This window comes from Micromys minutus (genome assembly GCF_963924665.1).
Source record: "Micromys minutus genome assembly, chromosome: 22".
NCBI lineage: Eukaryota > Metazoa > Chordata > Mammalia > Rodentia > Muridae > Micromys > Micromys minutus.
In genome coordinates, this window is record NC_137957.1 from 38,238,570 (window position 1) to 38,250,781 (window position 12,212).

The following is a 12,212-nucleotide window of genomic DNA, read 5'->3' on the forward strand; positions in this document are numbered from 1 at the left end:
TCCAAAGTGCATTTTTTAGAAGAACCTGGAGAAGCCAGCCGCTGGCTCATTTATAGCAGCCTTTCTACTCCCGGCAGAAGTCTGGGATGCTGAGGCTGCGTTAAGTCCACATCGACTGAACTCTCAAGGGGACTTCCCAGGTTGGTGTTTAATTTTAAAAGACTAGCCCTGCTCTCTTCATTTCCTACAACCACAACCATCTGGGATCCTATCGCTACTGGGAGTTAAGGTTTCGTTAGATTCCAGCACAACAATTAATATTTAAAACCTAATGTTTCAGGGCTGAGGACGGAGCTCAGTAGAATATGCCCAGCATGTGTTGCGGCTGTGGGTGCAAACCCCAGTAATCTGTCTCCCTGTCTCCTCCAAAAAGGAGGGTTGGAAAATGCTCACAGATGGTGAATTATAGAATACCAGATAGGTATAGATATACTTCCTGTGTATAGATAGAATTTTTGATGGAGAACTGGAGGAACTGAAGGCCTGGCTTCTGAAGATGAGCCCCAAAGGGACACTGCTTTCTGTATTAAGTTGATGGTGAGAATGAAGGCACTCTGATAAAGGAAAACTCCGGAATCTCGCTGTGAAACAAATGCAGCAGCTCCTCGGATGCTCTGCAGGGCAGGCTTCGTGTGCTGTGGGTTAGGGCTGTGAAGGCAGCAGCCCCTCATCTGGTAAGACCCAGAAGGCAGCACATCTGTGCTTAAGGGAAAGTCCTAATGTGAGACTACAGACTCAAAAGAACTTTCCATTTAAGATCAGGCGAGCTGCAACAGTACTCATCTGCAAGTATTTAAAAAAAGAAAAACCCGATTTGAAATGTGCCTCAGATACTCAATAATGGATTATAAGGAGGTTAAAAAAAATAAAGCTTGAGGAAAAAAAAGTTCAAGTTTTAAACAATTAAAATGATGTTTAGATCCTTACAAATTGAGACTTAATACTGAAACTGCCTATCTTTCTAAGGGGTGTGTGTCTTTCCTAAGGGGAGAAGAAGCCTCTGACTGTAAAGCCACGAAGACGGCTCCGAGCCCATAAATAGACTTCCAGCCACTCCCTCCCGGCAAAGAATAAACGAGTACTGATCTAAAAGGAGCGGGCTTGGGGACTGTAATTACTGAACAGTGTCAGGGCTGGGAGGGGCCTGAGAGTGCCTGCTTCCAGCTGCTCTCTGGTGGGACAGGGGCAGGACCAGGAGAGAGGAGCTGGGAGCTGCCTGGGGCCACAGCACTCACTTCGGGAAGAGTAGGACTGGTCAAAACTTGAGGAATTAAGGCGGAAGCACTTAAACGGTGGGATGAGGATGCGTTTGATACACAAGATTCTGGCGAAGACACAAGGAATGTGCGGGAATCCCAACACAAAGACCTTTTGTAGACTTTTAAACTAGAGAGGCTGGTTGGAAATGTTCACATGGTTGTTAAGTCCTCCTGTTTCCTTTTCTTCCAACCACCGATTCCTGGATTAAAATTGGGAAAAATACTGTGTGTGTCATTCCTGGTGGGTCCAAATACTGAAGTGAGACTCGAGGAATGGAGAGTAACCGCCTCACTAGCTTTTGTGTTTTTATCAGGACTCGCTTAGCTAGAAAATAGGCTCCAAGGAACATGCCCGGTTCTCTCTTGGGCTTGCCTAATCAGTGTTCAGCTGCGGAGGGTGAAGTTGGAGCCCTCGAACCTCACTGTAGAAGCTGCACTCAGCCCCTGCGCAGCTTTCCTGCAAGTGTGACGCTTCCTCCATGGCCACACGGGTGCTGTTTTCACTGTAATGTTGTCTTGTTGAATACATACTTTGTAATAAAGTGTTAAGAGGCAAGTGGGTTTGTTCACACCCATTTACTTACAGTGACTCAAATAATTGCCTTTTCTGTGTCAACAAGTTGGATATGCTTTATGTATGCATAAGGATTATGGTGCAGAAGAGTGCTTGTCTAGCATGTGTGAGCCTCTAAAGCCTAGTACCGTATGTACACACACACACACACACACACACACACACACAATCACCACCACCACCACCGAAGTTGAATTGGGAGAACAGTAAAATGGGTTTAAAATGGTCCTGATCTTCAGACATGTGGCTGAGAAGACCGTTTAGTGTGTTAGGGAGCACAAGCACCCCAGCACCCATGTGAAATGTAGGGCATGACTGCATGGACCTCTAAGTCCAGCACGGTGGGGGTTAGGGACAGACCCAAGGCCTGCAGGCCACCAGTCTGGCTGAAATAGAGGCCTAGATTCAGTGAGACCCTGTCAAAAAGAAATAAGGCAGAGTGCCGAGTGGGGTGTCTGATGTCATCTAGTCGCTGTGCCTGTGCACATGAACCTGTATACACACACACACACACACACACACACACGGACACGGACACGCACACGTACATCACTGATGCCGCCACCCAAGTTCTGTCAGTTGCTCTGTACTGAGGTGAGATGAGAGGGGGAGACACAGGAACATAGGAACTATAGACTTGTTGGCAAAGGTTGCTCTTCTTTACTTCCAAAGAGCTCAGCAGGTAATCAGAGACCCAGACTGATGTTCAGGGTCACTACTGTTTCAAAACGGATATTCATAGCTATATAAGACGGAACATATTTGTAGTGTGGTAGGGAATTATTCACTTACTGAAGAAACATTGGAAAACCAACCGTGTTTCCAGGAAGTACTGCAGAATCACTGCTTCTACCCAAGAAGATGCAATGCTCTGTGTGGTCCTGTGCTCTTTGTCTTAATCTTTACATCCGGACTCCCTTGTTTGGCCCCCAGTATAGGACTGAACTGAGTTCTGGTCCTTCTTCTAAATGACTCTGGAACCTAAGCCCCACTTCCATTCCATCACACGACAGGAACTATTTCTAAACTACTTCACACACTCGCAGCAGCACCACTCAAAGTTCCAAGTCCAGAGCACTCGGCCCTATGAGGGAAGTGCTAATACACATAATTTTACAGGTAAGGAAACTAAGACCTGCTGTAGTTGAATAACTGACTCAAAGAAACAGCTGGAGTCCAGAGCTCCAAGTCCAAGCACACAGCCCTACGAGGGAAGTACTGTCATATACAATTTTACAAGTAAGGGAACTGAGACCAACGGCAGTTAAACTACTGACTCAAAGAAACAGCTACTGAGCTTTCAAAAATTATACTTTGATGGCAGAGGCCAAGATATTGGCCAATACATTTGAAAGTTAAGTCTTTTACGTTTAAGAACCAGTATCTATGTCTTTACACTGTGCCAAGCACACACCACGGCTGCCCGTGAGAGTCCCAGTGATTATAGTGTGTTCTGCCTGGACTTCTTGTGTACTGACTTTTTTTATTCCTAGTCCTAAGAAAGATCTCTTGCTGTCCCCTCTTCTGTGTGTATGTGTGTGTCTGTGTGTGTAGGTACAACAACTTGATTATGAGTTAGTTCTTAGGTTTCTAACATAATTGACTGCTGCATTAATCTTTAGTGCAAAGAGAAGAGACAAGACCAAGTTAACGTGAGTGGTGAGTTTTACTTGTTTGTAAACAAGAATTTTTTCACTCTTGTGTCTTAGTCAACAAATACTATTTCGTATCTAGTCTAAGACATAGTAATCCTCTTCTTCACAAAGCTTATGGGTTATTGAGTGATGATAAAAAATGATTAAGCGTTATTATATTCTGAAGTGCATGGACAGCAGACAGGAGGGAAGTAGAACCAGAGAACTATAAGGCAATCTGTAGTGGGTTATGTACAGAGGACTTCCCGAAGAAAGAGCCGAGACTCAAGCGTAGGCAAGAGAAGAAAACATTTGGGTAACTTGAGATCATAAATCGTGGTACGGGACAGCAATGTGAAATAATTAGTAGCAACAATGCATACGTTCAAAAAGAAGGGAGGGGGGCCCCAGATAGCTAAGAAGTTCTGAAAGAAAGGCTTGGGATCTAGAAGAGCCAAATGGCTGGAATGCTTCCAAGGCAATCGTTGTAATGAGTTCCAGTGTTTCCAGAAAAAAAACCAAAGGTACATGAACACCATTCCACAGTGACCCTAAAGCCCACACCACCACCATTTCATTGAGTCATTATGTAATGGCCCAGAGCAGGGGGACTGAAGGACAGTAAGTAAGGACTGACATTACAGCTGCAGAAGGGGCTGGAGCATTTGAAACTTTTCACTAGAGCCTTGCAGGAGTCAAGCCTGAGCTAAGATTCCATGTCCTGCCCATACATAGCCTAGCAGAACACCTTTCAGATGCTGAGCTTTCTTCACCCAGAGGTGCTAAGAGCAGGCATTCATCAGCTCCATCTTCACGACGCTCCCACATATCCTAGGCAGTCCTGTATCTACACCGCAGTAGGGACCGTGCCACAATTGTTATGAAAAAATAGTCAAGTGGTAGCTTTAAAAGAATGTTAGTTTTCCAATAAATTAGGGAAAGCCTGGCTTCTTAGGGAGAAGCCAGGAATTTTGTAAAGCCCTTCTGACCTTCATAGGTCAAGTCTTACATTCTTTTCACATCAAAGAAGTTTTATAATCAGTAATCTACTTATATTATTCCCATTTTGGATGGATAAATGTTGCCAGTAGTTTTCTTAGGTCAGAAGTGGAAACTAAACTCTTGACTAGAAATGATGGTTAACAAACCTGACGTGCGAAGCCCAGGGTCTGAACTTAGCATTAGAAACATTCCAGAAGGAAAAACATGTATTTCATTGTGTGTAAAGGAACATTTTAAAAAAATTTAATTCTACCAAGCTTGTGAGCTTGTATTGCCACTTAACATTTTGATACAAACGAACATGTAAAACAAAGAAAGAATTGATTTAAGAATCTAGATTAGGATATTTAAAAACTGGAGCTATTGACCAAATAATAACAGGGGATGGCATTTGGGGATAAATCCCTTAAAATCATACACACTCAAAATAATGGATATTTGTAATATGTATTATCAAAACAACTATACACACACATATAGGAAAGGGAAAAAGAAAGTAAAAATGGTGGACTATAAAAAAAACAACTAAATATAAAACAGTACAGTATTAGGAGAACCAAGACAATGTCTTACGCCACGTCACATAACTGAAGGGGCAAATACTCCTTCGCTCGTTTCTGATGCCAGTACTTCAGACACTAAACCGAGACAGATGCTGCAAGCAGAGAGGACAGGCCAAATCCGTTATAATTCAGACAAAAACTCCCAATAAAATACTAGCAACCTGGATAGCATGTTTAAAGACTTACAACTTAACATCCCTAATATGAAACCTAAAGGGTGTCGACACCTTAAACTTTTAGAGTAATGGTGATCAAAACATTTTTAGATTTTGTAGCATTACAGATTTCATAGTTTTGAAGTGGGGATGTTCAAACTACCACAGGCTATGCAAATATTCCAAACTGGGAGCCAAAAACATTCCTTGAAATATGAGACACTTTTGGTCCCAAAAGGATGCTTAAATTTTAGTTCATCAGTGAGTGGGACTCTTTCCAGAAACACATCACTGATTTAACATACAAAAATCAATCAAGGTAATGAATGAAGAAAGCAACAGGATCATCACAAGTAACAGCAAAGAAGTTTTAGAAGATAGAGCCACCGACAAACTAGCAAGTTCCCTGATAAAAACAGGCACTAAACTAGGAATACAGGAAGCTCCTTAAACATTAAGAGCTGTATACACACCACTGCCAGTTACACTGCATACACACCACCGTTAGTTACACTATATACACACCACTGCTAGTTACACCACTGCTAGTTACACTGCATACACTCCACTGCTGGTTACACTGCATACACACTACTGCTGGTTACACTGTATACATACTACTGCTAGTTACACTGTATATACACCACCACTAGTTACACTGCATACACACCACCACTAGTTACACTGTATACACACCACCACTAGTTACACTGCATACACACCACTGCTGATTACACTGCATACACACTACTGCTGGTTACACTGTATACACACCACTGCTATTTACACTGTATACACACCACTGCTAGCTACACTGCATACACACCACCACTAGTTACACTGTATACACATCACTGCTAGTTACACCACTGCTAGTTACACTGCATACACACTACCACTAGTTACACTGCATACACACCACTGTTAGTTACACTGCATACACACCACCGCTAGTTACACTGCATACACACCACTGCTAGTTACACCACTGCTAGTTACACTGCATACACACTACCATTAGTTACACTGTATACACACCACTGCTGGTTACACTGCATACACACTACCACTAGTTACACTGTATACACACCACTGCTAGTTACACTAAGGTAGTGAATGGCTGAAAGTTTTTCCCCTAAGACCAGGAAGACAAGTTACTGGCCTTCATTCACTACTCACTAACACTGGAGCTCTAAAGGACAAATTATGAAAGGTGAAAAAAGTAAAGAACAGAAGAAAGAAAAGGCATCTGAATTATAAATGAAAAAGTCAAACTAGTTCTTCCTACAGAGGGTATAATTTTGTATGTAGATGATCCTAAAGAATGGACAACAAACAAACAACAACAACAACACCTTTAAAAGGCAACAAATTCATCAAAGTTGGAGGTTACAAAGTGAAAACAACAACAACAACAACAAAATCGTACTTCCAAACAATAGTAATAAAAAAAAATCAAATAAAAAGAAAGAAAGCTATCCCACCTACACCAGCAGTAATAAACACTTAGGAGTAAATTCAACCAGAGGGGGAATACTTTTATGTTAAAAACTACTAACCATTGCTGAGAACAATTAAAGACAATCAAAATAAACAGAGAACACCTTGAACTCATGGACCAGGAAAAATGTTATGAGAGCAGTGCCCCTGCTGGGACAGGACTTAGGCTCAGTGCAACCCTCACTGTGACCCCAGCGAGGGCTGACTGTTTGTCTTTTGTGACACTAGGAAGTCTTATTCTAACATCACATGAGAGGTTCAAGTGATGCGAGATAACCTCAAGTTCTAGACATACCCAACCTGCAGCCTCCCAGATGCAGGGGCCGAGAGTGGCTGTGACTGCAGCCCAACGCAGAATCCTTGTGAGATTTTGTTTGTGATTCATTTTATGTAACTTGCTTGTACCGTTCTCGATCATGAATTTTGTAGGTAATGATATCCTAATATAACTGTCAAAAGGCTGGACATACCTGCTGGATAGCTCATATTTCCTTATTTCAAAATTTGTTCTCTGCCCCAAAAGCTATACTGAGCAAAACCACTGTGGTAATACTGGAATGGCCAGACATCAGATGTATGGACTGACGGAGGGCCCAGAAATAAACCCTTACATTTACTGCATGTTGGTTTTTGATAAGGTTGTGAGGATCATTCACTGTGGGCACCTTCTCAAGAAATAGTGGTGGAAAAATGACTGTTTATATTCAAAAGGATGAATCTGGATATGTATAGGCCTGACTTGCAGACTAAAACGTCAAATAGTTACAGCCTTGGAAAACTGACAACAGATTTTTGAACATCTGATGCCCAAAGCACTGGCAACAGAATCAGAGATAGGTGAGTGAGAAGTGACATTTGAACTGCGGCCTCGCTCTGACATCTATGAGCAAGTGAAAGGTCATCAGAGGGCAGGAGGACGTACCAAAAAAATCACGTGCTCTTTAAGGACAGATTGGGAATCCATAAAGAACCCATACAATTCAGCAAGGCAATCAACCCTGTTATTAAAACTGGCATCTTTTTTACGTGAATAACTTTTCTTCAAAGCAGGTATACAAAAGGCAACAAAAGAAAACCAAACCCAACCAAACAAAACACTCTTGACATAGGTAACCATTAGTAAATGTCAATACAGCCTACAATGACCTATGTCTTCACGCCTGCCAGAAGGAACATGATCACGTACTGACGACACTGAGGACTGGAAGGATTCTTTCTCATACATCACTAGGAAGTTAATAGTGCGCCTGCTGTGGAAAATAGCTCAGGGGCTTCTCAGAAAGGGAAACACAGAATGAGGTCTGACCCACAGTTTTACTTCTAGTGTATACACTCTAGAGAGACAGAGATGGGAACTCAAGCACGTGTGCATACCAGTGTTCCCTGCAGCAGCATTCACTCTGTGCAGTCATGAAGAGAAACTCTGAAAATACTATGAAATAAGCCAAACAGAAAAGAGGGATGTGATATGGTTGCAAGGACAGAGAATAGCTAGAAGAGGAAAATCTATAGACACAGAGAGTAAATTAGTAGTTATGAGAAGCTTGGTGGGAGAAATGAAATATTTTAATGACTTCGATTTCTGCAATAGGAAGCCAATTCTGGAAATAGTGAAACTATTATGTTGTTAATATCATAAAGACATAAAGAAAAACCAGTCATGATTCTGAAAGATAGATGCAATTAACTATCCTTTTAAATTAAGCTGGTGAAATGCCCTTGTGAAGAATCCTGCATATGCCGAGTGATGTAGCACCTCTTACCTTTAGGATTCTTGTCAGTTTAAGGGACTTGTGAGAGTTCCAGGTTCAATCCTTCCAAGTTTTAAGTCTCTTCTCTACAGTTTCCAGGATCAGGATGAGGCTGAAATGTAACAAACAACAGCAGCCTATGCATGCCTACTTGTTTGCTAAATTTCTTAACACAAAGTCCCTAGAACCCCTGGAAAGAATTCTAAACGATGCCTGCGCATATCTCTTTGCTTTTCATATGAAAGAATCAAGCTTACTGACGACACGGGAGACTAACCTATCGGTAAACACAAAGTGGCTGTCACTTTCAGCAGAGTGACATCTTGCTACTTTATAATGACACCGCAAAAGGAAAATGACCCCAGTGTGCAACTTTCTTCCCCAATAAAGAACAGTGACGCCACAAAAATCACATTTTATATAACACAGATTTAGTTATTATAAATTTCAAAACAAATGAAGGAAATTTCACATAATATTTATAACCTTCAAAGTACAATATTAATACATGTCTGTCAGTTAGAAATAACAGCAGTTAGGATACAGGGCTTAACATAAACCAGCTGACAACTGTGAAAGCAGCAGTGGTCCAATATTCACCATTACACATGAATCTGTTTCTTTCAGAACTTTCTTTTTTTTAAAAAAATTAAAATTTCAGTATTGTGAAATATTAAAATAACATCCCCAAACATGCCACAATCACTATTCACAAATAAAGTTAAAATGAAATATACAAAAACTCACTTAATACTGTTAAATAACAAACAATAAACTACAGGATTTCCTGAACAGAAATGAGAGGACCCTGAATGTTTACAGTGAATGGCAGGACAAAAAATTAAGTTATAACTATTTTCATGATATAAGGCAAAAACTTACATGACCATTTCAAAATATACCAATTAATATTTATAGTTGTAAGATGCACTAACCAATAGTCCTTAACAATGAACGCAAATGCCTAAGACACTGTTACGGACACCAAGTGTCTGATGTTCAAGGAGATCATAATTCAAGTTACACTGTTAGTGTCTCTGATGAGCAGATAGTACCCACAATGCTAAAGCAGTCCTCTGGGTTCTTATTTCTCATTGCTAATTCACCATGGCTCTACTTAAAGACATAGTACAGCTTTCAGCTGATTCCAAGTGGATGTTACTGAAACACACATAGCCCCCAAGTGAAAGAAACTGTTCCTCAAAATGAAGTATCATCTAATGAAAGAAATGTGCTTAAGACAGCAGCAAGGCTTTTCCTGTTTCAATGACTTCGGTGGTTAAATCTTAACGAACAGCACGGTGTGAGAAAGCTAACCAAGTGCAGGAGCATACAAAATAGGCAGTAGACATTTCTAAGGTGAGGGATAGGGAAAAATGAGTAACTCGGTGCTTTAGTTTATTGGTGTCTGATGTGGGAACCCAAAATGTCTGCTACTCATTTGCTTGAATCAACCCTCGAGTCACACGCTTCCTAAACACACGGTGCTGTCCCTCTCTCTGCTACTCTATTGGCCAATGTTCCTAAGAAATTCTATGTAGCATGAACTTCGAGTGTTCACGATGGCTCACTTATTTTACTGCTAAGCAAAGCTAAATATACATTCCAGGAAACACTGCAGTTTAATTTTTTTTTTAAAAAAACAAACAAACAACAACAAAACGCAGCAGTCAAACAATTTGTGAGGAGAAACAGATGCGTTCACAGCTAATAAAGCCACTGCAACTTCTTCAGGCATCCAACTGTTGTGTTAAATAAACAGACAGTAGTTACTTAGCAGCAATGATTCCGCAATAAATAATGCACTGTGTTTCTCAGTCCCGCACAAATCTGCAGCGACAGTTACACTGAGCTGTAACCTATTGGCTCTACTGGCAGAGAAGACCTTAAAACCAACTGTACAAAAAAAAAATTGTCACACTGTGACAGCATACGTAAGAACAATCTGTAGGTCTGACGTAAAAGACCCCACTGGGAAGAGGACAGTGCAGACACACGGAGATCCCAAGTCCAGCACAAGAAATGACTGCCTTCAGCTCTGAGTCCATGGCTGATAAGAAAGGCTGGGGCTGGGCTTGAGACCAAGTTACCAGACTTAAAAGAGCATGCTCTGTCTTCTGTTCTTCCCATGTCCTAAAATATAAAGTCATTTTATGAGGCAGTTCAAGGTTCAGTGTTTATCCCACATACAGTCTAGGAAGCTAATGTTCCCACCAGCAAACGCTAATACTCCACGGTAAGAGTGCTTGCACTGTCTTAAGTGACCTTTTTGTGTTGATGGGGTCAGTCTACAGCTTCTAGGCTTCCAAGTGCTGAAGCTGATGACTAGGCAACCACAAGATGTGTCTTCTGCCTCGGGCGCCAGGGATGGCGTGTGCAGGGCTCAAGCCAGGTGACTTGCCAAAGGTCTCTGTGCCATCTGCCGCTTTCAGGATCCCTGACTTGACTGAATCACATTTCTCTCTGAACATTTACTGAGCTGCCCACATCATACAGAACAGCAAGTATGTGCAATTCTAAACATACAGAGTTGTGGGATGCACTGTACATTGTTTTGTTCTTTTTAACATCAATAATTTTACTGATCAATTTATAAACCCAAAGCTTGGTTCCACACAAGAATTCATGATCGACATGTGAAATGGTTTATGACAAACACACCTGTCTCTGGATAGGAAGAATTTCGAAAACCCGGGTCCTTTTGCAACTGAATCTCTTTCAGACTGAATATTGATACGCCTAAAATGAACAGACAGAAACCACCAGATATTAGTGATGAAGCTAAAACTGTAATTGTTCAAGTAACGCATAACGATTCAACGTCAAACACCCATACTGTGTGCCCAGAGTTATGGCCCCACGGAAAGATTTCCCACTTGTCCCTATATTCTAAACAGAAAACCAAACTCTAGGCAAGAAGTCTTGTGGATTTTCTGATGGGTTTTGCTACTGACTGCTCTGTGACCGTCAGTTAACAAGGAAATGTGGAGGTGAGTAGCCTTCATAGCTGAGTTCCCAAGTACTGTCCTCCTCTCCCCACTCAGCCCACCTGAACTAACTTAAGACTCTGTGTGTTTGTGTGTGCGCGCACACACTCTCATGAGCACGTGGTTATGGACATGCAGGACTGCCGGCTGTGCAGCACAGCTGACTCATGGCACCACCTATCCAATCTAGAAATCCACTTTTAACAACAAAATTGAGCCAGAAGAGGGTAAGAATGATGTTGCCACCATATTCTCAATTTTATCAAGGAAGATCAATGACTCACACTCAAATCTGACTTATTTCTTAGTGAGCAGAGACAAGATACTCAATATTACAAGATATAAACTTCCTAGACTGACGAAGAGAAGGAACACATTTGAGGGACTCTTACTTTCCGGTAGAGTGTGTATTCTCGGTCCTAGACTTCGGAAGTACACGTGTCTCATGGCCTCTTCTGCTGAAACCCTTTTCTTAGATTCATACTGTGAAAAAGCAAAAAGCCATTTCATTAACCTTCTGCCTAATTACTGAAAAACATTGAAGAAGGATAAATTAGTATTTAGAACTATTTTAAAAATCTCTTAATGTGACTACTTAATATGACAATTTTCTAACACCACTTTATAGAGTTCTCCTAATACACTCAAAAGTACGGAGACAATTCTATCTCAGTTCCACATTTCCTACCTAGGCCTCCGAATAAAAAAAGTAGATTTCTGGTGTTTTTTTTCTGAAGTGACGATAAATTAAAATATTCAATCTTTAATGTTCTTTTTCTTTGCGAAC

The 12,212-nt window shown here is 41.3% G+C and overlaps 1 protein-coding gene across 1 annotated transcript in view; it reads right to left on the minus strand.

Annotated features, from left to right (window-relative positions):
- Window positions 1-8,838: 8,838 nt before the first annotated feature.
- Window positions 8,839-12,212, minus strand: part of CDK17 (cyclin dependent kinase 17) — a 75,745-nt gene continuing 72,371 nt past the window's right edge. Inside the window, exons 15-17 of the mRNA XM_080935278.1 lie at window positions 11,818-11,908; window positions 11,100-11,177; window positions 8,839-10,571 (exon numbers count right to left, since the gene is read on the minus strand). Coding sequence (XP_080791404.1) covers window positions 10,534-10,571; window positions 11,100-11,177; window positions 11,818-11,908 — 207 coding nt within the window. The 3' untranslated portion in view covers window positions 8,839-10,533. The remainder of the gene's footprint in view (window positions 10,572-11,099; window positions 11,178-11,817; window positions 11,909-12,212) is intronic.